This window comes from Geospiza fortis, unplaced genomic scaffold, assembly GCF_000277835.1.
Source record: "Geospiza fortis unplaced genomic scaffold, GeoFor_1.0 scaffold190, whole genome shotgun sequence".
Lineage (NCBI taxonomy): Eukaryota > Metazoa > Chordata > Aves > Passeriformes > Thraupidae > Geospiza > Geospiza fortis.
The window spans coordinates 6,731,664-6,756,357 of record NW_005054328.1 but is presented as its reverse complement, the minus strand read 5'-3'; the positions used below and the strand labels follow the sequence as shown (position 1 = coordinate 6,756,357).

Genomic DNA, 24,694 nt, shown 5'->3' with positions numbered 1-24,694 from the left:
AAGAAAGATAAAGGCCTCAGTGGAGATTGATGGGAAAATCTATTTGACGTGGAAAAGGCTGTCTCCACACCATCACAGGATGCTCAGGATGGCTTGATTTGCACCCATGACCTCCCTAACCCCCAGAATCCCTACAGACCAACAAGATCATCCTCTTGCCCTAGTGCCAGGGCTCAGGGCCAGCCACCGGTGTTGGCACATGGCAGAGGCACCTGCTGTAAAGACCTGCCAGCATCCTGCTGTCCCTGACAGACGTGTCCAGCTTTGCTCCTGATTGCCATGGTGCAGCTGATGGAGGAATGCATAGGCTTTTAGCTTGTTTCTTTAGATGGTGTGTCAGTTTCTTCCAAGTGAAACTCACTTGCACTGAATTCTGCTTTCAAATTAAAACTCACCAGTGGATCTGCAGTTTTCGGCTCCAGGGCTTCTCTTTTCACCTGCCCAGATCCAGCTGAGCTCACATCCACAGCCTTCACATTCTAGAGATATTGTGAATGGAGTATATGGGGAGCTGGAGGGCCAGACACCTTCTCTGTCACAATTTGTTTCACTGCAGGTACCCCATTCTAACATGAGACACAAGGGCTGTGAAGAAGAGTGAGCAGACAGGAGAGGTTTTGCCCAAGAGAGTCCATGCATGCACCACAGTCTTATGAGGACTGGGTTTGCATGATATGAATTTTGAAAAAGGTCCCAAATAATTCCTTAAATAAAGCTGCTGAGGCTTTAGGACATAGTGTGACAAGAAAATGACAAATCAATCTAGGTCAAAGTATGCAGACAGTCACAGTGAAAGCAACATAGTAGATAGCTTTATTGCATGGGACTTACTACAGAGCCCTCAAATATTGTAATTCACTGTAAAAATGTCTGTGTGCCAGTCAAAGACTCAACTATTTATTTTTGCTAATCTCCAGGACAAATCACCTCAAAGGAATTTCACTTCAAAGAGCAGCAATATAAAAATAAAAGCTTTCTCACCTTGCAGACCCGTTCACAGTTTGCAGTCAGCCATGTGCAAAACCTGCAGGGATTGCAAGGCTTTTTCTGCCTGTTGGGTTCAGAGTGCCAAAACTCCTACAGAAAGGAGCTGAGTTCTGGAGCACTGGCAAGACAGCTGTCTGCTGTTTTCCCAACTGCTCAGGCTCTTGGAAAGACACCAGGCTTCTGGGGGACAGGGGGGGGGTCACTAGAATGATGCAAAAGCCCACTAAAAGTCAAAACATCGTTGTGCCAACAAAAGGACCAAAGCCTGTGCTGCTAATTAGACTTGCAGAATCTACTAGAGAGGATGAGCAATAGGGAAAGAACTGTCCTGGAGCTGAGCCATGTCGTTCTGCCATAGCTAATTGCTGGGGGGGAAAAAAATCTCTTTTAACACTAAAATCTCCCTGGACAGCATTAAAACCAGCTTTCAGACAAACAGCTCTCAACAGAAGAGATTCCACTGTAAAACATCTAGCAACCATGTCTGTTTAACCTTACCTGAGACTCACTTCATGTTGTTAGTCATGTCCCTACCATTACCTGACCAATAATTTTGCCTCACTATCATCTCCAAGTAGTAACCCATTTGCATAAACAAATCTTGCTAATGCAAGCTGTCTTTAGATCAGACTTGTGGAGTGCATGGTAAGACTGTAAAATGCCTGTGAAGGCATTGCCACATTATCAGTGGTGAGCCAGATGCAGTGAACCTGCAGCTCCCAAGGCATTGCTTTCTGGGATCAGTCTGAGTTGTGTCTGGATACCACTTACTCCAGCAGAGCTGGGTCTCAGGAGAGCAAGAGGCCAGTGTGGACTTCAGACCAGTGCAAGTGGTATCTCTGCATCTCCCCAGTTAGTAACTTGCCTTCCCCTTCCCTCCTTTTTTCTTCATCTCCTTCACTCCTTTTCTTTCCCTCATTCAAGGTTTCTGTTTCTCCTCTTCAATAAACAGTTTCTCTTTTTTTTCTTTGTCCCTTTCTTTGCCCTCTGCTTCACCTACCTAATTTTTTTTTCCTCACATCCCTTGCCCTTGTCACAAAATCTGCCAAGATTTATCCTGTTGCTTTCAACTTCATATTACTTTGTGGCTTACTTCAAACCCTCTTCTTCCCTCCAAACATGCTCCTCTTCTTTATCTTGTTATACATTAGCTTACTTTTCACTATTGCTTTGCTATTTCTCTCATTTGCCTTTTCACGCCTGTCGTTCTTTCAAGAAATTTCAATTGTGCATGGCTCCTTTTCTTGGACCAGCCAGAAGTGTCCCCCCTCTGCTTCTCACAGCAAGTGATGATGCTTTGAAAACTCTATTTTCTACTTTCATCATTATCACCAGCCTCCTTTCATCCCTTCTAGAATTTACCTCGGGTCTATGTGCCACACAGCTTCCTAACTTTATCAGTTTCATTGGTGGCAGAACAACCTCTACTGGCACTTCTGTAGCCAAGTTCATACACAAAAGTACTCTGCAACCTTACTTGGCCCCTAATGACAGAAGCTCCAGGTAACATTGCAACTTGCTCAGGATCAGCAGCTTCATGTTTTCTTCTGGCCCACCATTACTACAATGTGTTTTAAGAGCTGTTGTGAGGAGACATAACAGGCTGTGTGAAGCCTAGCCAAAAAAAAAAAACCAAAAACCCCAAACCAATTTGAAGATGCTGCAAGGTAATTTCTTCCCTCCTGAGTGCACATAAATTGATTTTCTTGTTGCAGGGTTGAGTTCACATCTGAAATGGTGTTTTTTCTTCTAAAATATGCTCAGCCACCTTCCAAACTCACTTCTGTGAAAGCACTCACAGATTTCAGAGTGAATTTCACAGTGTGATGCCATGCTTATGTACTTTCTTTCAAATTTCTTCTCCTTGCTATGCATTGTGGAAAGTCTTGAGCGACAGATTCCTGCCCACTTGCACCAAGGTACTCCTGAATTCATATGCTTGCACCATTATCACTCGGCCAACTTCTCCTTTCCCACTCTGAGAGCCCTGCTCTGCCTGCCTGGAAGGCTTCTTCACCTCCAAGACCTCTCCTCTTACTCTGCTATTTTTTCTAGCTATGGACATTGGATATGTGAGATGTGGACATGCCTTGGTGTTGCTAACAGCACTGAAATGCCTTCTGTCTGGTTTGCTGCTCTGTTCCCAGTGATGCTGAACCATTGTTTGTTCTCTTGGGCACTGTGCATTATTAAGCTGATGTTTACCCAGAAATACCACAATGACACTTCTTTAGCAGTAACAGTTGGTTTGGAGGCCATCACTATTTTGACATAATTTCTGAAAGCAAAATGGAAAAAATTAAAAATACAAAGTAGAAATCAATGTACACTTTTCTGAATTTGCTAGCACTGAATTTTTCTGAAGTCATGAGAATCTGCTGCAATTCTCCACCCAAAGCTCTGGTTTTAACTACCTTGAAGAGTTACATATCCTCAGTAAATATTGTTTCCAGTAATTACTCTTTTATCCAAAATAATTTATAAAGCTATTGAACAATAATGATCCTATCATAGGTATCATGGGACTACACTGGGAAACTTTCTTCATGGTAAAAACTCTCCATAATTCCTCTGTTTCATGTTTTGTAACCATTCACGTGTGGGGAACCTCTTTCTGACTTCTGACTTCTTTACAAGAAGAACCTGTGAACATTCCTTTGGAATTTGTGGTACAATGTGTGATCTTGATTACTCTTGTCTACAAGGCCACTAGCTTTTTAGAGAAGGCCATTATTTTGCAACAACTCCATGAAAGGAGGTTGTAGTGAGGTGGGCACCAGTCTCTTCTCTTAGGTAACAAGTGACAGGACAAGAGGAAACAGCCTCAAGTTGCACCAGGAGAGGTTTAGATTAGATTTTAGGAAAAATATTTTCATGGGAAGTGTTGTGAAGCATTGAAACAGGCTTCCTAGGGAAGCAATGGAGTCACCATCTCTGGAAATGTTCAAAAAATGTGGATATGGCATTTGAGGACATGGTTTAATGCTGAACATGGTGGTGGTCCCAGGTTGATGGTTGGACTTGATGATTTTTAAAGGTCTTTTCCAAACTAAATATTTCCATAGTTCTAAAGGGCATAATATCCTTCAAGAAAACTCTTCTTCAATACATACTATATTTATCTGGTGTCTACTTTTGGTGGTTTTTGCTGTCTTTCTAGCTAATTAGTCCATTGGAACAGTCAGTAGCTTTTTATAGTCCCAAAGAAGTTGAAAGCTGTCACCTTCCAGTCCTGTGTCACCAATGACTATTGCTTCAACAGTTTCTTACTTGGCTTTCTCCTGGGTAAAAGCCTGTTGACTTGCTACTGTTCAATCTATCTCTGGTCCTGTGCCAAGATGAATATTTCTTAACATTGCCCCAACAGCAGAATTGTTACAATTATGCTTTTTCTGTTCTATTCTATTACAATTCAATTTTTTTGCCTAGTTATTCCCCATTCATCATTTATACATTTATTTCTCCATATTCCACGCAGTTCTTAATGCTATCTTTTCTTGCAGTTTGTCGTATAGGCATCAGACCTTTTCTCCAACACATTGTGGCTTTGAATTGGGACCCTAGACCCCCAAATGCCTGTTTCTCTTTCAAGCATGCCCTCATGCCTGAGTTTTATAGTTCTGTCATCTGTCCTGCTGTTGAAAACATTGACCAGCTATTTCCGGGATGAAATCTGTGAAATGTTGTTTAGGGTCTCTCAGCAGCAGCAAATTAATGGCATCACACTAACTATGGTACTTCAGACATGTTCAAAGTCACAGCTTTATCTTAACCCTGTTTCCCTTGTTTAGTAACGAAATATTAAAAACCTCACTTAAATCTATTTTTCCTCCTGCTTACACTAAGGCAGCCAGTTACACCATCAGACAGGACATTAGACTGGTTTGACGTCAATTATTGCAAAGATTCACATTGACTGATCTTCATAATCTCATTATTCCCTGGGGTTGGGGGCAGGGCAAACCAATGGACCACTTGAGTTTGTCACAATTTCTTTTCGGATCTCAAAGCTCCAACTTCCTTCTTTTGTACACTTCTTAAAACCAGGTATTGTTTTCACACTCATGCTCTCCCAGGGGCATCGCCCACCTCTGAGGAAGCCTTGGAGGTGGTGGCTTACAGCTCAGAGTCTGTAGCAGCTGGTACTCCCAGTGCTCCTGGGGAAATGTCATCAGCCTCTGCTGACTTAAATACCTCCAACTATCTAAATACTCCTTAAAATGCCCTTCCCTGATCTACACTGTGCTTGCAAGTCAGCTTTTCTTCTGAGACTGGGTCAGACATGAAATCTTCCAGCATGTTCTGCATTGCCTCATTAATTCTCCCCCTCCCTTCATCTGCTTCTCTTTCTTACTTGGCTGAGTCCTGGCACCATGCCTCCCTCCTCCCAGCTGGCAGGATGGACGTTCTGCTTCCTCCAACTCTTCCTTTCAACATATGTAACACAAAACTCAACAAACACCCATGCACTGGATGCAATTGCTGCAACATAGGGGCACTTCCACTTTTGCAATATCAGGTTCAGTCTCAAGACCTCACGTGGTGCAACTTTTCTGTGAGTTATCAATATGTGTATGTATGTTCCCTTTTTTTCTTTAGTCAGTGTTCATGTCCAGGCAAAGACCAAAAGAAGCGCAACTTTTAAAGTGTGTATGAATGTCTCCTGCTTATTTTGGATTCTGAGACCGACCTGTATTCAAGTAATAATGGATTAAAATGGGGTTCTCATTGAATTTTCTGTATCACTCAAAAAAAAGATGGTAGAGGAGCTCTGAATCTCACAGTTTCTCAGACTTCGTAATGTAAAGACCAAAAACAGTGCTATTTCCCCCTTTCTTTTCATATATTTAACAATATATATTATGATAGCAATGTATCACCTTTCTTCACAATCTTTAAACCTACTAATCATAAGGACACATGGTCCAAAATAATTACAAACAAATAAGGGCTTGACAAATGCAAAAAAAAAGTCATGATAAATTTTCCTCAGTTCTTAGAGTCTTGTTTACAGCTCATGGCTTTGCATGTCTCTCAATTTGAGTACAAATTAGTGGGTTTCTATCCTACATTATCTCTGGGTAATTAATGGGTTGCACAATGGATCATGTCTGGTGAAGTGCATGTCACCAGGTAAAAGCAGCTTCCTCCCATTTCAATTTTGCTCTTTTCTCCCTCAGATGCTGGGTGGTTTTTCTTCCCATTTAGCTGCCTCACTTTTTCTCCCCCTGGTAAGCTCTTCTCTGGGCTCTGGACAACTTCTCAGTCTTCACCTGGACCTGCTGCACCACCTATCCACCATCATCTCCTGCTTGCTGAGAAGCCTTCCCAATTCATTTGCAAGTCATAAAGCATTCTATGGAGGAACTTTCTGTGAACTCCCCACTCCAAACACTCTTTTTTTCCTTTGGAACACAGACTGGGAAGTTCTTTAGCACAGCAAGGCTCACATGTCTCTAGAAGCTGGACATTATCTCTGTCCAGCACCACTCTGTGATGAGGGGACACCACTACTCATGAGGGACTGTCCAGGCTCTCTTTGCCCCAGGAGTCATCCCACAAAATGATGAGGCACTGTTTGAGTCTGATGCCTCCTCTCTCCTCTGCTCCTTCTGGTATCTTCTATCATTACCCAATGTTTATCTTCCCTCCCCACCTCTGCCCATCCAGCCTCTTTTCTCCTCAGTCTCACCCAAAGCACAGGTGCTGTTGCAGATCCCAGCTCTCTTTGTCTCTGCCCTACTTTTTCCCGGCAGGAACCTTCTGTATGTTTGTGCCTACAACACCCAGTTCCTTTTTGCTTCTCCCCTATTGCCTAAACCACCATTCTCCTGTCTGGTTTTGGCCTTTAACAGGATGCTGATGTCCTATGAACCCCAGTCACTAACTGGTCATAAAATAGGGAGATCAAAGCCAAATATGTAGGCATTTAACAGGTATTTAATAAGATTTTTACACTTCTAACAAATTTCTATAGTACCAATACACCTTTGTCAATCCCATGTTCATCCTGCCAAGACTTTGTTCCCTGCAGGAACTTGTGCTGCCTCTACTGCCCTCTCCTGCCTTGCCCAGATGTAATTTGATGGGAAGACCAAGCAGAACGTGGGTGCTGGCATTCCCCTGCCCATCATGGCATGAGATGTGTGCAGCACAGCAGGTGCAGGATGGGAGGCACAGCACAAGCTGTCCACCCTGCTCACACAGGGATGGGGGGCCCAGAGCTGAGTGCCATGGCATGGCTGGCAGGCATGAGGGACTTGCATCACTTTCTTTACTTTCCAATTAAAAGTCCTGCTGGAAACTGGCTCAACAAGTTTCATATTCCCCGTTGCCTTCCATCAGTGGTAAGGAGGTCTGTGGATTGGCTGATCTGTGAGATTATAGGTGGGAAATGTATGTTGCAGAAGTAATTGCAAACTAAAATGCTGTGATGGGTAATGACCTCTCAAACATTTGTTTTGGTTGCTTCCAAAACCTCTTATTTCCAAGATGAAGAATGAAGAACACTGTGGGGTTTCTGGTGCACATTGTAAGTGTGGACCTGACATTCCTCTGGCACGTGTCCTGTGAAGTTGGGCATTTGGAAATGCTTGTTGGGACCTTTAGATGTCAGGGTTGGACTGTTTCTTCTGAAAATCAGACACTGTTAACTCTAAACCTGCAACCCTTTTTGCTGTGTTAGAGTGACCATTAGAGCAATAGGAAACATCATGCTTTAAAATTCAAAAAAGGTAACTGCCTTTTGCCTTGTGTCTGTAGCAGTAGTGATCAAAATCTAGGTTGGCTGATTTTCCTCCCCAGCTATCTTACACTTCAGCCACATCATTGCCTCCCAGCCCCAGCAAGCCTCAGACCTTGGGGCAGAGGCATCTCAAGATCCCTTGAAGCAGTGGGTACATCTGGGGCAATAACAATGACTTTGAAGAGCTTGCATCACCCCAGCTGCCATCAGGGGCCCAAGAGCTACTCTAGCGATGCACAGGGAGCACTGTAAGTAAATGACACTCTGCTCCAGTTGTTGCTTTTTCACAAAGCATCTCTGTGACCTTCATGAGACATGAAATGCCTTTTGGCATTGTAGCTGCTAGGAGATAAATATTAACATTGTGGGGGGGGGAAGGGTTGTTCATTATTCACTATATTTTACCTCAGGAATGATTGTTTAGTTTTAAGGAGCCTGTCATCCCAGTGAAAGCAGGAGGGACACTCACAGCCAGTTGAGATGAGCAATCTGTGCACAATGACTGGGCTGAATCTCCTGGCTGAGGCTGTCAACCACAAACACCCAGCAACAGCAGAAGCCACAGCAGCTTTCCATTGATTCACAGCCCAGACAGGCAGGGTAATGGGGTCCCGTGATGGAGCTGCCATTGATCCCTGAGCCAGCAGAGGACTCCTCAGGAACAGGACAGAAGAGATATTTATTGAGTAGAAAGAATGGGACTTCAAATTGGAGTAACTGGGTAACAGGAAAAAATGTTTTGCTGCCACAGAGCTGTGACAAGGGGAACAGGACTGGCAAAAAGAAGCAAAATACCCAAACCAAAGATCAAATGAACACAGTACTCTGCAGTGGATGGGGGACATTTTATGCTTGTCTATGGCAGGGAAATAAATTTTAGAGGAGAGAGAGGAACACCTGGAAGAAATAAAAGGAAGCACCCAGGGTTGCTTAGTGCAGAGGATGGGGATGAGTTGGCCACAAATCCTTGATGGCCATGCCTTGAATTATCCCTTGACAAGCGGAATAGGGACAAAGCCACCATGAAGCATTAGGTAAGACCTACAAGGGAAATGAAAATTAGAAATTGCAAGAACATGGCCTGCTTCATCCCTGTTCAAATACCAGCATTATTTCTGAACAGCCAAGAGTTTACTAGGGCACTTAAAGTCATGTAAATAGGTCAGCTTGTTGCCCGAATCTGCTTATCCCCAAAACACAAGAAATTACTTCCTGACAGCCAGTAGATGAGAAGCAGGCAGCAGTGAGACATATCAGAGTATCTCAGAAGGCTCCAGAAAGTGCATTTTGCATTTGCAAGTGTTTTGCTTTGTGATACCCAGGTCCAAGCAGTGCCACAGAAGCTGCTTCTTTTAATGGCAGTGGTGTTGCATGGCCCAAAGACTCCCCCAAACACTCATCTGCCTGTGCACTTATTCCTATAATTCCTCTGGGAAACACAGAGTAAATCCTGGAAAAAAAAATCCTACTCTTCCAGTTCTTCACTTCAGGGTGAGTCAATGCTACAGACCCATGTGCCCATTCCTGACCTGGTTGTCTGCTTCTCTGTGGCAGCAGCAGGATGAATTTCCCTCCCATACTATTGGCTTTTGGAATGTTCCCAGCCCAGAAAAGAACTGTCTCACAAGGCCTGGGGTTCCTCCACCACACACCAAAGGGACAGTGGGGCTCAGGTGCTGTCAACCATTACTGCAAGAAGAGTTTTGCCACTGTAAGTCTCTACAAGGATTTGAAATGTATGCTAATACGCAAAAAGCCTCATTAGCAGAGTTGATTTGAGTTAGTGTTTATTACAGAGAGAAGCTATTTTTTTTTTTTTTACTTTTAGTTAAAGATGACTTAGAACTGTTAAATGTTTAAAATGGTACTTTTGCTCAAGCTAGCACTTACATGGCCAAAAGCAATATTCTTGCCTTTAATGATTAAATAAAATATTGGCCAAAGACCTGAGAAGACCTTTCCTGACAGCCCGATGGGAGATGGTATGAAGCCAGAAACAATTTGCACCGTTTTTTTCTTTTCTCCCCCCCTCCAAAATAATTTGAAAATCTTTTCTTCTCGTGAGCATACTCTGGTCTGCAGGTGTAATGGCTGTGCCCCCAAGGCGCCATGGCAGCTGCTGTCTCCAAAGCCCCTGGTGTTGCCAGCCAGGGCTGGGCAGGTGGGACCTGAGCTGCCTGCTTGGGTGCTTTGCCAGACAGTCAAAAACAGAGGCGTCCTGCCTTATAAAAATCATTTTTGCCCTGTCTCTACTGTGAGCCCGAGCATCCCTACCCTCCCCACCCTCTGCCATGCCCAGCTTGACACCGGCCTTTGGTGGAAGGCTGCAAAAAACAGGTAAGCACCATTTCTCACATGTGACAGAAGGTAAAGCTGCAGGGATCCGGTGCCTCCCTCCTGACATCCTCTCCCTCCTGCCCGTGCCCACCTGTCTCAGCTCTCCCTTCTCCCGTTGTTTCCTGCAGCCGGCCGCAGCGGCAGCGACGGGAAGCCCACGGCGAGGCGCACAAGCAGGGCAGGTAAGCAGAGCCCTCAGGAGGCCGCCGCTGGCCCGGGCCTGCCCGCCACACGGCCGCGGCTGGGCGGGGCTGGGGAGGGGGCACTCAGACAAGACAGTGATTTGCAGAAGCAAACAAACTTCACAACTTTTGTGAAAGTTGTAAAGCTGGTATGTTTATTACACCGCTGGGGGAATCGTTCTCCTAAAATGACATACGTTCCTCTGGGAACTCCAGATCCCCTTTTATATCTCTGTCAAATACGTATGCATACAATTTCACAATACATTCATACATATTCATTTTACTGATTTTGCATGACACTTGCTGCTAATTTTTCTTTATCAGAAAGAGCTCTTGGGTCAGGTTGCCCTGCTCCGTCTTCCCCCCCTCTCCCCTTATCTCTTGTCTTTCGTCTGAAGCAGTCTCTCCAAGCACAGGCCCTTCGCAAGAACTGGCATTCAGATTAAACAGCAAGCTACAGATTTAACTCAAAGACGTACATTTCACCTAAATCAAAATGGATTTCTACTCTGGACAATTTCCACTCTGCCTCACCAGCTGTCTGTAGGTGTTAGCCATGCCATTAGCGAGGTCCAGCGGGCCCCAGAGGAAGCCCCCCTGCCTGACACCCTCACAAGGCTGGGGCGCGAGGCCACGGCCAGCTGCCACATCCCCTCAGGCTCCATGTGGCGCTGATGCGCAGTTTGTGCTGCCGTGCTCTGTCAGTGGGTGCCTTCCCTCCAAGAATCCCTTCTGGATTCCTTCCCTCCAAGAACCCTTCCATGGGCTCTCCATCATGCCACTTGTTCTTCCCACTGCCACTGGCAGGGAGAAAGCACCTTTCTGAGCACTGTCAAACCTGCTCTCTGAGGTTTGCTTTCTGAGCACTGTCACACCTGCTCTCTAAGGTTTGCTTTGCCCCTGGCCTCTGCCTTGGACAGGCATAAACCTTCCCTAATGTACACTCACAGCTCTTTCAGAGGCTGAACTAAACCTCAAGCAGAAGCAGGGGCCAGCTTTTAAAGTGCCTGAGGGATAATTCATGACTAAAACTCACTGATGGAAGTAGACAACTCAAACCTCTTAGCAATTATTGAACTTAGTCTAAGCATCTTTCTAAGATACTTTGAAGTCCGGATAAAGGATTTGTGAGAGGAGTCGCTGTCAACACCGCTGGCCTCTGTTAAGAGATTGTTGTATTGGCTTCTTGTACAACTTTCAACAAGTTTTTGAGAAGTCCAGCTTGGCTAAGCAGTCTCCTTTACGAGAAACTTTATCTCAGGAACTTTTCCCTCATCAAGTTTCTTTGTCAGCCTGTTTTCCTTTAATTTACTTCTTACTTGTTTTGCGTATGTTCAGATGAGTGCCTCTCTGAGTGTGCCACCTTTTCTAAAATCAAGAGCTAGCAAAACCCTTCCTCCTTTTTTTGAGCCCTCCTGCCACCCAGGTGGCTGGTTCTGAGGGCAGCAAAGGCTTCCCCTACAAAAGAGCAACCAAGGAGCTGCTGCCATCACCATCCCAGCCACAGCACTGGGGCACTGAACAGCAGTTTGCATTTTGGATGTGGAAGGGAACCAGAGCCTCCTCTGTCCAGCATTCGGTGCAGCTTCAATAGCTTCTGGAATTACCCTCCCAGGCTCTTTAATGCTCAGAGACCTCCCAGGCCTGTAATGCTGCTTTTTATCCTTGATGGAAATCTGGGGCAGAAGCTAATAATTTTATCCCAAGTTAGGGAATGGCCTGCCTCCTGGCCTGCTTCCCAGACTGTCTCCATTTTGTTCCTGGGCAACAGCCAGTAGCTTATTTGATATATTGTTTCCCTAATTCCTGGCCTCACACTCCATCATAACTCAATGTCAGTAATGCCTCCTCCTCTCCACTTATCCACACGTATTGTTCCTCCAGCCCACACATTTTAATGACTGTCTCCAAACTGCTGTATGCAGAGAGAATTTTACAGGGACAAAAAGCCACTGAACAAATGTTTTCTCAGTGCTAAAATTGTCACAGGTGCCTAAACTGCATGCTGAGTGCAGGAATCAGTTTTTAATGACATTCTGCCAACCACTGCCACAATCACAGGCTCATGCTCTAAGGGGTGGATGTTCTGAGGAGTAAATGGAGTGAAACGAGCGCGTGCTTCTCACAGGCACTGCCCAGGGCTCATAGCTGTGCTTCTCTCCTCCTGGTAGCCCAATCTTAAAACGAAGCCCTGACATCACCAAATCTCCCCTGACGAAGTCAGAACAGCTGCTGCGAATAGATGACCATGACTTCAGCATGAGACCAGGTTTTGGAGGTATGAAACATGCACATTTGTCACTGTTCCTGTTTTACGCTGTCACTTCTTTATTCTGTAACATTTACAGCAGTGAGGAAGCAGATTGGCTCTTCTGTCTCTAATTTCTATTCTTTTGGGTTGTGAATTCATGGCACTCTCAGGGCAATGGAGGTTCAGTGAAATAGCCTTCTGGATGAGCGAAAAAAGCATAGTCAAAGGCATGGAAATGTGATTAACGGGCAATGTATTATTCCTGTTGCTCAGTGATACTTTCCTCTGATAAAAATCTGCGAACACATCTTATGTTTATACCTGGATGGTGTGGGAAATTCTAAGTTTTTGTCTTAGTATGGCCATACATGTGCATAAACAAATGATGTACCACATTTACCTCATTTATAACCCAAAATAAAATATTTTGACTGTGTTAATGCTTGCTCACAGTTTTGTGGCTGTGTGCTAGAGCAACCGAAGCTTTCAGGGAAATGGATGGAGAACACGCTTTCTTTCAGACCATCGGATTAGAGAATGTTGTAATTTATCTACCCTTTCTGGCTGACAGATGGTCATTCAAATCCAGGATACCATTATATACTCTGATGAAAGAAGATTTTATCGCTAAATGCTCAATATGCCAAATACCAGCATGTTCAATTAATTTAAAAACATTTCAGTTTCACAGCAGTTCACAAATGTGAGCATTATTTTATTTGACAGCTCTCCTGGACTGTAATTGCCAGAGGTATGTGAGAGACTAGTCAAAGCCTGGAGGAGGGAAAAAAGTTCAGAATCCCTATTACATGGGGTCACATCTGGACCCTTCCCCTCAGGAGCCTCAGGCTCACTGGCACATGCCTGTGTCCTGCCATGTATCCCCTCCTGTCACCCTTTCTTTTCCACAGCTGAGCACTGAGTTTTGTGAAAGTCAAATGCACACAGTAGATTTCATGGATGTTGTTAGCCTGCAAGGGGAGCAAAAGTGAGGGAAAATCTCCCACATTCCCTTAGTTGTGCCACCACGGGTCTCTGTGAATGGATCCTCTTCCAGTAATCTGTCTCGCCAGTCCTGGGCCTAAGCACTAGAGCTAAAAACAATTAAAGTTGCTTTTAAATCTTGAAGGAACACATGTAGGATAACACAATAAAAAGAGAAAATTATTCATGGGTCAGTCTTATTACTGACTTTAATTGTTATTAGGAGATTTTTGTTGTGAATTCCAATCATTTATACTTTATGTTGGCTTACTGTTGTTTCTATTTAAGACTGAGAATCTATTTCTCTCTGTAAGATTGTAAAGTCAGAGGATTGCTTTGTCTCACTAGGTTTGTACTTTGTCAACTCCTATGTTTTTTCCCTAGGCCCTGCAATTCCTGTTGGGGTGGATGTCCAAGTTGAAAGTCTGGACAGCATTTCTGAGGTGGACATGGTAAGAGTCACAGATGGGACCTCTGGAGACCAAAACTCTGCAGGCTACATGGGTTTGTGTCCATGGGGTTTGAATATTGCCGAGGACAAACACTCCACAGCCTCCAAAGGTAGATTCACATTCAATCTGAATCTGCCAGCAATTACTTCTATTGACCTCATGCTACCATTTCATGGTCCTTGAAGCAGAAGGAAGAAATCTGTCATTTTCTTTTCTCTAGGACAGAATGATAAAACATTGCAAGACTGTCTCAAAGGATTTGGGTTTCTACATTTTCTTAAATAGTGATAACACACTTAAAAGCTCTGAGGAGACCAATGAATGTGTTTGCTTTAAGGCACTTATATGCTGCAGACATAGCCATTTTGGACAAGTTCTGAGGTAGTCAGGGGCCAGAGAGTTCCCAAGGAAAAGGGGGAATGGCTTTAAACTGAAAGAGGGTAGGTTTTGATCAGCTATAAGGAAGAAATCCTTTACTCAGAGTGTGGCGAGGCGCTGAAACAGACTGCCCAGAGAAGTTGTGGATGCCCCATCCCATTCAAGATCAGGCTGGAGGGGGCTTTGAACAATTTGGTTTTGTGGAAGATAGCTGGCCAATGGCAGAGGGATTGGAACAAGATGGTCTTTAAGGTCACTTTTCCAATCCAAACATTCTATGACCCACAGAGTCTCTCAGTAATTCAGGTTTTGCTTTGGAAGAGAAAAGAATCACTCCCCAATGCAGAATATATTTGAAAATGTTTTGACTTTTCAACAAAACTATCAAACAGCTCTGAAGGTTTCACAGGAAGGCCCAGATTCTCTCTGCTCCTAATTAACAGACAGAGGGATAAAGAGCCTGCATTGGACCTCCTCCCATGCCTGAGCCAGGCACAGCTGGTGGTTGGCAGAGACACTGGTGACATGTCAGGCTCCTCTCACTGCAGCTATTTCAGCTCTTGTGTGAGCTGGGATATCTGCAGTCATCTGACTTCAGGAGTGAGCATTTTCCTCAGAACTAGGGACCCTTCCAGCTGACTCCCTGACTCCAGTGCTCTTGGCACCCTGACAGCTAGCCATGAGTATCCTGAGCTTTCACCTGTTCTGGTTCAGGAGAGAGCTTGTGAAGGTGGCCAGAGGGCCCCTAGAAAGTTTTGGGTCTTAAAAGCAGAGTGGAAGAGGTAACATTGAGGACTTAGAAGTTAAAGAAAAAACCCAGACCCCAAAACAAACCCCAAACCAAACAAAATCCAAGCAACAAGCTCGTTCTTTTTTTTTTAATCAAACATTATGATTTTGAATTAGTTCCCATGGCTTTTGAATACTGCCCCTGTTCCTCCTCTAATGTCATGTTGCAACATTCTTCAATATGGGAAAACCACTAGATGGCCTTGGATTAAAAAAAAAATTCAGGGTCGATTTTGACTGTTAGCAAAATAATAATGGAGATGATTTTACATTTTTAGGGTCAATACTTTTTAACTCATGCAGCTTTTTAGAAAAATGCCATGGTGCTTAGCAAGATCATTACTTGCTTTTTAAATGAAGACACATCAGTGACAGAGTTATTCATTCTGTACTGAGTTTAAGCCTGAGAAGTGAGTTGTGGCTGAACCCAGTAAATCTCTGACCTGATGAATAAACAAGCTGCAGCAGGTGATGCCCCTTGCAGCCAGGGAGTGCATGTGCCCTCAGGAAAGGTGTTTTACACTTCATGGTTTGCCCCAGGGAGGAGCAATCCCTACTGTGCTGATAAGGTGTCAGTAGTGACAGAAGCCTTTTTGCTGCAGGACTTCACCATGACGCTTTACCTGAGGCACTACTGGAAAGATGAGAGGCTGTCCTTCCCCAGCACCAACAACCAAAGCATGACCTTTGATGGCAGACTGGTGAAGAAGATCTGGGTCCCCGACATGTTCTTCGTGCACTCCAAGCGTTCCTTCATCCACGACACCACCACAGACAATGTCATGCTGCGGGTCCAGCCAGATGGGAAGGTACTTTATAGCCTCAGGTAAAACTGCATTCCCTCAATGCAAGCTATTAGTGGAAAGAGAAAGTGCTTTAATTGATTCCTGTATTATGTTTTTGCATGACTTCATACAAAAAAAAAGGCATAAAAAGAATGAATATGCTGGCTATCCAGAGACATCTAAATGCCTGTATGAGTACATTTAAGTGCCTGTTGCAGAAAGCCAGTTTCTGTGCCAGCATTGTTGGTTCCATCACTGTCTCTTCATTTTGTGAGCATGGCTAGTCCCTGTCCCCGCTGGGAAGCTGCAGTCAGACGTGGCAGTCCCTCAGAGCAGCTCAGCCAGAGCTAGCAGGCTGCAATCCCCACGGGGCACTGCTGAAGTGGCAGGGCACATTCTAAATGAAAGGGCAGTGTCTGGTAATAAAGAGAAGTCCAGGGCAGCTATAGTTATCCACTTCACTACACAGCAAAGTCTCTGGGCTTAGCAAAATCTGCAGTTTCTGTTCTTGAAAGCAGTATTGAAGAAGTATGAATTATACTGAGTGCCACTTTATAATAAGCAAAAAACCAGAGGAAACCTCCTTCAGCACATGAAGTGAGAAGCTTCAGAGCAAGGGTATATAGCTCTTGGTGACTCCTGTGTGTTGTTAGAGCAACCCAAACACTTGGTTGGGCTCTTCCTGCTTTTTGCTCATTTTCATGTGAAATCCATGGAAGCTCTTTGCAGGAGACATTTTTGGTAAACATTGCTTTGTCCTCTGGCTTGAGGGGTGGTCCCAGCCCTGGCTTTCTCCCTTATTTTCCAAATAGTTCATCAGTTGACATAAGTCTGAATGTTATTAAACTGGAATTTTTAAATTTCTGATAAGTAACACTTTCATGCTTGGAGATGCTAAGTGAGGAGCATCTGTGTCATGCTTTAACCCCAGATGGCAACTAAGCCCCGTGTAGCTGCTGGCTCACTCCATCCTGGTGGGAGGGAGAAATGGAACAGTAAAAGACAAAAAACCTCGTGGGCTGAGATAAAGGCAGATAATTAGGTAAAGCAAAAGCCCCATGCACAGGCAAAGCAAATTGAGAAATTGATTCAGCACTTCCCAAGGGCAGGCAGGTGTTCAGCCAGCCCCAGAAAAGCAGGGCTCCATCACACGTAATGGCCACTTGGGAACACAAATGCCTTTATTCCAAACTTCCACCCCTTCCTTCTTCCCCCACTTCATATACTAAGCATGACGACATAAGCTGTGGAATGTCCTTTTGGTCAGCTGGGATCAGCTGTCCCCTCCAAACTTCCTGTGCACCCTCAGCCTCTTCCCCGTTAGGGTGGTGTGAGATGCAGAAAAGGCCTTGGTGCTGTGGAAGCCCTGCTCAGCATTGATAAAAATATCCTTGTGTTATTAACACTGTTTTCTTGACAAATCCAAGATGTATTCCCACACTAGCTACTGTGAAAAGAAAATCAACTCTATCCCAGACCATCAATTTAGCAATCTCTAAAGAAATATAAAATCTGTTCTTCTGTTTTACTTGGCTGCAGCTCCATCCAGTTAGAAAACAAGTACTGCCAAAGGACCCATAAAAACCTATTTGAAAGGAAATTTCTGTACAATATTCTATGCAAGAATGTCAACATCACCTCCACAGCAATGAAATAACAAAATACCTGATAAATAAACAAAGCATCAGATGATAGATAATATATTCTGAAGGACAAAAAGAAGGAAAACCTGGCTGATAGGAGGTCAGTATCAGCAAGACTCATAGATTTAACTAGTGAGAAAGTTGCAGAATACACTGGTTGTGAAGGCTGTGGAGGTCTTTAGGGAATGTTGGTAGCAGCAGAGGTGAAGCTGAGCCTGCCACAAGGTGAGGCAGTAACTTCTCAGCCTGCCAAGGTGTTTTATGATTCTACAAAAAAAAAGTCAAGCAAAGAAATTCTTGATTCCCTAGGGGACATCAGTTTGACAAGAATTCTTTTGTTCTTTGATATTTTTATCTTACAGTTCATTTGAATTCATAGCCTAAATATTACCTTCTCTTTATCAAAGCTTTTTCTTCACTCAGCAGATTAGACAAGGTTCAGGTATTCTTTAGGCCTTTGCAAAGTTTGGTCAGGCCCTGAGTACAATAAAAAGGGACAAGAATATAACATATTTTTCAGCTATAGCATGCATGCCTACACACTCATCTAGCTGCCAATCACCTGCAGTGCAAGCATTTATGGTTATCTAAAGAAGATGGGAACATGAGGACATCAAACTCAGATCCTGCACAGCCTTGTGCTTAAACAATTGCCCAGTACAAAGTGGTGGTGAAAGACTTCAAGAGCAAATTGGCTGAGTTTCAGTGTTTTATTCAGCAGCGAGTGCAGGTTGCAATGCTTCGTGAATGCTGGGGAAGGACAAAGGCTCCCTGACAGGTCACTGCTGCCTCTCTGCCTTGCTGAATGCCTTTGTCTGCAGATTGTATTTTTCCTTGGTGTCTGCCTTTTTAGGGTTCTTTGCCAGACATTGTTTTCCCATCTTGGAAACCACCACAGACCTCACTGGCACCTAAACTTCCAGCTGAGCCAAGCGCTTTCACTCAAAGGCTAAATCCAGACAGGAAAGCAACATCAGACAGAACCCACTCGTGTTGAAGGACTACTAATATAAGGGATTGCATTGTGTTTTTATCACTGTATGATGTCTCTCTACCACTGACCCTTCCATAACTTATTAATTCTTTCCCCAATATAATTTATACTTTTATTTTCATTTACTTCTCTGGAGTCCAAACCAGTTGAATCGAGATTTATGGTTGCCTCTGGTTCAAAAACCAAATTATGCTATTAAAAATGTAATAATCAGACCATAGCAAAGCCGGAGATTTTGACGGATGGACCAGAGAATTTCGGTGGTCATTTGCATTCCAGCTCCAGCCCTGTGCCCTCTGGTGGCTGATTCCCATGTGTGATCACCGAGTTTCCACTGAGCAGCTGGAAATTCATGGTGTGCAAGGAAATTGCCTGCATCTGTCATGGGTTACAACTACGATGGCTTGGATAAATGCAAATTATTTTATCGTACAAAGCCTATGTTTAAAGAACAGATGTCTGCAGAGATGTGTTTGCTGATTGTCAGGGGGGAAGTGTCCTTTTTGCCCTTTCTCATTTTCTTCTCCAATATTTCTGTCATCAAGTTGCAATTTGTAATGGCCTAACTTTCTAGTCACCTTTTTTAACAGTAGCTTGCTGAGAGGAAGAAATTACTTTAACTAAAGTGGAATGGCTTTAGCTGAATGGAAGGAATTTATTTTCAGTTGAATGGTACTGGCTGTTGTTGTTTAATAAAAGACCAAACTCACAGCTTTACTATTTTACAGTCCCATAAGAAGACAAGTTTTTAATTGAGTGATTTTTATTATTCCTAGAGTTACAGTAACAGCAATGTGCAACATGGATTTTAGTCGCTTTCCCCTGGACACGCAGACATGTTCCCTGGAGATTGAAAGCTGTAAGTAAAGTGGAGGTACTGGGGAGCCAAGGGCACCCCATGGGCACCCAAACTGTTTTATACCAATAATTATTATATCAATAATTAATTATACCAATAATTAAACTGCTGCTACATTCATGGAAGCTCTAACCAAAGTCATCAGACTTCAACGCTGAGAAAAGCTCCCTGCCTGTATTTTTTCACTAGAATTAGATGGTGTTTGCAACAAGTGTTTTTAAAAACCAGCTGTGAGCACTCTCTTGCCAGCGACCCTGAATGCCCAGTGGGGCCCAGGCTGCCCCACTGCCACCCCACCCCCAAAGCCCCTGGGCCACTTGCCCGCAGGTCAACAGTCTCCAACAGCACCTGTTTGCCCAGGTGCCCTCAAACAGATGGATAAATGGCCATACGTCCTTCACGGGCAACATCTGCTCATCCATGGTGTGGAAACCACGATGGGGTAGTGACATTAGTTGCCTATTTGAGATAAAGCCAGCTTATGCCTTTTGTCCCATGTATGATGCACATATGAATTGCCCAGGTTTCACATAGCAACATTTTGAAATTTTGGTTTTTTTGAGTTATTTTCTTCTCCTTCTTAAGCTTGCCATAAGAAATTACAATCTTAATTCTGTTTTAATACATTTATATGCAATTTTTTTCTCCCTGTGTGAAAAGACCCGCTACTAAACCCATCTGAAAGGATTAACATTACTGTTAGTTCCCCATGTATTAGAAAACAAAGTAATGTTCATGTGTATATCATAGGCAGAAATCTTTTTCTCCAAGAGTTTTTCCTCCTGCATGCCTCAGACCATTGTTTGTTCAGATTGTTCCTCTGATTGTTCCTCTCATCACCCCAAGCAGGTTCTTTCTGCTAAGGCTCCCTTTCTTTGCTTCTATTTTAGGATGTTTACAGGAAAGAATTGTTCGAGTTCTGATACAGTGGATTACTTGATACACATATTATGTGTGTGAAACTATGATTAGAGAAACAGGAGGGTTAACAAAATGTACCAGGCATCAGGCCTGAGGGCTGTGACCGTGAGCTAGTCCACTCCTTGCCACAGCCATACCCACCACCTAGGTGGGTGGCATTTGGGAATTTGACCTTTTCAGCTGGGAGCTCTGTGGGTAAGCACTGGACTGTGGGAGTGATAGCAACTGTCTTAGTGCACTATCCTGAATTTGCTCTGCTTCCCTAGATGCCTACACTGAAGATGACCTTATGCTCTACTGGAAGAATGGGAATGATTCCCTAAAGACAGATGAGAGGATATCACTGTCCCAGTTCCTGATTCAGGAGTTTCACACCACCACAAAGCTTGCCTTTTACAGCAGCACAGGTGGGCAACCAGAGCACCTTCCAGAGCTGGGGGAAGAAAGGTGAAAACTGTCCCTCTTGCCCTTGGCCATGGAGGATTGTCCACTGGGGGTTCTCTCTGTATCCCATCAGACCTGCCACTCTTCTATACCAAGTTGGCTGTCCCTGCCACACACTTCCACCTTAATGGTCATGTAGACTGGAAAGACAATCCCTCTTCAAGGTCACACCAAGTCTTCACTTGAATTAAACTCTCTGATTGATAGGCTTTATTTTCTGGAATTTGTCAGCCCAAGAGATGGTTTGACTTTGATAGTTGGTTCAGTAAGGAGTTTTTCTGTAAATTGCAATCATCTGCAGCCATTAACTATGTTTTCAGAAAAGAAAAGTAGTCACTTTTCCCCTGGTGCAGCATCACCCTATCTGAAAGCAGTCTGTTGTTGGTGTAACTCCTCTTTTTCACTCCCTCTGTTTCACAGGGTGGTACAATCGCCTCTATATAAACTTCACGTTACGCCGACACATCTTCTTCTTCCTGCTCCAAACCTACTTCCCTGCCACTCTCATGGTCATGCTGTCCTGGGTGTCCTTCTGGATCGACCGACGAGCAGTTCCTGCCAGAGTCCCGTTAGGTAAAAACAATCTTGTAGTCAGCAGACCTAAGAGACAAAGCCTTGACCACCAGGGTGAAATCCCTGGTGCCATGCTCTGCCCCTGTGTTGCCTGGAGGCACAGAAATCAGCTATGCCCCAGGGACAGGGCATGTGTCCCCCCATGGAGCAAACTCTCCTTGTGCCAAGAGAATTGCTTCCCCTGTTTGCACGAGATGCACCTGGAATGAATCAGAGAGCAAACATCCCACTCTGCTTTTATTGCACCAAACAGAGACAGGGCACGTGTACAGCCAAGGTGTCAGTATCCTTCCGAGACTTCAGTGAGCGAGAAGGTGAAAATCAGTATCAGTAGCCCGGACAAAATTTCAGTTGATATTGAGTTTTGCTAGAGGAGGGAGGGTGGAGGTAACAGCTGAACTGTGCCGTGCTGTTTAACTTTTTAAATGGGTTTGCACTGCAGTGTGAGGGATTCAGCTTCCCTTTTTGCAGCATCTTTTTGAGAGATGAAGCCATATGTTACAGGAGTCACCATAGGAGCAGAACTGTGATATGGACATAAATCTTCTTCTAAAGTGGCTGCTTTGCCCTCAGCAAAGTGCTGTTTGTTTTTTTGCAGATTCTGAGCTCAGGCTTTCTTCCTCTTATTCTAGGCAACATGTCTCAGGATTTTATTTATTCTTAAAATCATATTCCTCAGTGGAGAGAATACAGAGAGACAAAATAGAGATGGCAATAGAGCAGTTTTTCAAGTCTGAATTTAGCACTCATTGCCTCAAGACATCACTAAAAGAAGCATAAGGGTATGGGCCATGGGTTTTTAGAAGATGTAGGTGCTGCCTTAGCAGTATTTTTGGCACCTAAATACTCCTGTGAATTCAGTCCTTTGTGCTTACATACATAATTTGAACTTCCAAAGTAATCACTAATGTGACATAATTAGCCCCTGAAATGAGAGGGCCATGGAGAGGCTCTCCCACAGCCAGGGTAATGCTGAGCTACAGGGGCTCCTGCCCTTGCTCTCTGCTCATTGTGCTTGCCCAGGGTGTAATGTGTAACATCACTGCCTTATGGGGCACCATTATTCCCTGATTTTGCTCCAGTGAAGGCACAGACCAAGTGTGAGAGTCGGCTGGGGACTCTATGACATCTCGTGAAGCAGGACTTCTCAGGAGAAATCCAGCATACAGGAAACACAGGGGAAACAAGTAAAAGCAGCAGCTTTACTTGTGTCCATGCTGTGGGGGGGTTAAACTAGAAGCTGAGATACTCAGAATCATAGAATCATAGAATATCTTGAGTTGGAAGGGACCCATAAGGATCATTGAGTTCAAATCCACGTGCTTGTACCCCTCCAGGGACTGTCCTGAACCTAGAATGGGGTGCAGCCAGCACAGGGTCAAAGTGCTGCTGCCTGGCCGTGGGATGGGAGGCTGGGGGAGTGGTGAGGAGCCAGACTAGCAACACCCTGAGACCAGAATTAGAGCTGTGCTCACCAAATAGACAAGAAAACTGAACAAGATATATTTGTCCAATTACAAATCAGGGCTGCCTGGACCCTCCTCAGGCAGTGAAAGTCATTACCCAAAAGTAAAAAAAAATATTGCAAGGTAAATTCAGATATTAGGAAATTGTAACAACTGCTGTATTTGTGATGAAGAGTCTGGCTTGAAAGCATCTTATGGTCTCTTCTGCTGGTGATATTCCCAGGAATAACCACCGTACTGACCATGTCCACGATCATCACTGGGGTGAATGCCTCCATGCCTCGTGTTTCCTACATCAAAGCAGTGGACATTTACCTGTGGGTCAGTTTTGTGTTTGTCTTCCTCTCGGTGCTGGAATACGCAGCTGTGAATTACCTGACAACGGTGCAAGAGCGGAAGGAGAGGAAACTGCGGGACAAGGTGAGGTTTTCTATCTCCAATGTCATTTTATTGCCCCTGGGAAAAGGTGTGGCAAAAGTCTGGGAATGTTCAAAGCTTTGCAACTGCAGCTCTCAGCTGGCTGGGGAAAATGCAGTGTGTGCAAAAAGACACCAGCAGTGAGGCATTGTGGGCTATAAAGATTTTGCACACACAACCCACACCCAAGCTCCCTGCTCTTTCTTTGGAGTCTGTGTGGGCTAACTAAGGTATAGTCCTCCACTGCCTGTATAGATGGGATGGGTCTTAGGATTTTACCTTTAAATATTTTTTTAATACTGTAGATTAAAACCTGTGGGTAGAATCAGTTGGATTCTGTGGTTTGGGTTTCAGATGACGTGACAGATATCCCCCACTTTTGTCTGTGCACAGTCTAAACTTATACACAGTGGTCCCAATTTTCCCACTTGTTACATTAAATTTAAACTAAAATTTCAGCCTAAGGGAGTTTCCCTCCTGCCCCAAATGGGGCAGGCTTCATTCCTTCTTGTGATTTCCCTGTGTCTTCCTCTGATTTTCTCAGCTACAAGGCACAGTTCCAACCTTTATTTGCACCCTGGTACCTGTGCCTAAACCGAAGGAGCTTTTCCACAGACAGCCCTGCTCCCTCCCTGACTGTACCTGTGCCTCACAGACATGGAAGTGGAGATGGAAAAAGCTCCTGCCCAGCTCCACCGTTTTGTTCTCCATTTTGCATCTCAGCAGCCTGAATCCCCCAGGCCTTTCCCCACCTCTATGGGATGGGAGGAGGAAAGGGGTGTCTGTGAGTGTGTGGACACAGCTCAAGCCCTTGCTGCCCCCATCTGTGCCCACAGCCTGCCTGTGCATGCAGCCTACCTCAACCCCGGGCCATGATGGTGGACGGCAGCTACAACGATGGGGACGTGAACGAGCTGGGGCACTTCATGTCCGAGGATGGGGACAAGCAGGAGCGGATGATGGTGCAGCTGGCACTGGGCTCAGAGAGGGGCTCGGCCAGGAGGAAAAACCAGAGATACGTCAGCATGCGCATCGACACCCATGCCATCGACAAGTACTCCAGGATAATATTCCCTGGGGCATACATTCTATTTAATTTGATATACTGGTCCATTTTTTCATAAAGATTCATAACTTTAGTCACAGAACATTGTGACATGAAATGAAAGTACAATCTCATAGGCTAAGAGAAAGAAAATAGGGAATAGTTTTATTTGGAAGGAAAATTGAATTTTTCCAGGATTTAATTTTTTTTTTTATTAGAGGCAATTCACATGTGGCATAAATAATTGTGGAAGTTTCATGTGTCAGCAAAATATAGGATACACAATCTAAAATTTTATACTTATTTAAAGTTGTGCTATGTTCCTTCTTGTGCCTCACAGGCCACTGTAAACTATTTTAACAAGTGACTATAATTGCCAGTTGCTTATATATGGTGCATCCTCCATTTTGTGCCCCCGAAATCCTAATTCTCTGAGTAC

General features: G+C 44.3%; 1 protein-coding gene across 1 annotated transcript; it reads left to right on the top strand.

Annotated features, from left to right (window-relative positions):
* Positions 1-12,437: 12,437 nt before the first annotated feature.
* On the top strand, positions 12,438-24,450 carry GABRR1 (gamma-aminobutyric acid type A receptor rho1 subunit). Its single transcript, XM_031057149.1, has 8 exons — positions 12,438-12,532; positions 13,874-13,941; positions 15,711-15,934; positions 19,307-19,389; positions 20,577-20,717; positions 21,175-21,327; positions 23,017-23,213; positions 24,047-24,450. Exons 1-8 carry the CDS (start codon positions 12,514-12,516, stop codon positions 24,332-24,334), a joined length of 1,173 nt encoding a protein of 390 aa, XP_030913009.1. The 5' UTR covers positions 12,438-12,513; the 3' UTR covers positions 24,335-24,450.
* Positions 24,451-24,694: the final 244 nt, after the last annotated feature.

Coding starts and splice junctions, on each gene's coding strand:
- GABRR1 (XM_031057149.1), top strand. Junction 20,718..21,174: donor TGCCTTTTACAGCAGCACAG/GTGGGCAACCAG, acceptor TCTGTTTCACAG/GGTGGTACAATCGCCTCTAT. Junction 23,214..24,046: donor AGAGGAAACTGCGGGACAAG/GTGAGGTTTTCT, acceptor CTGTGCCCACAG/CCTGCCTGTGCATGCAGCCT.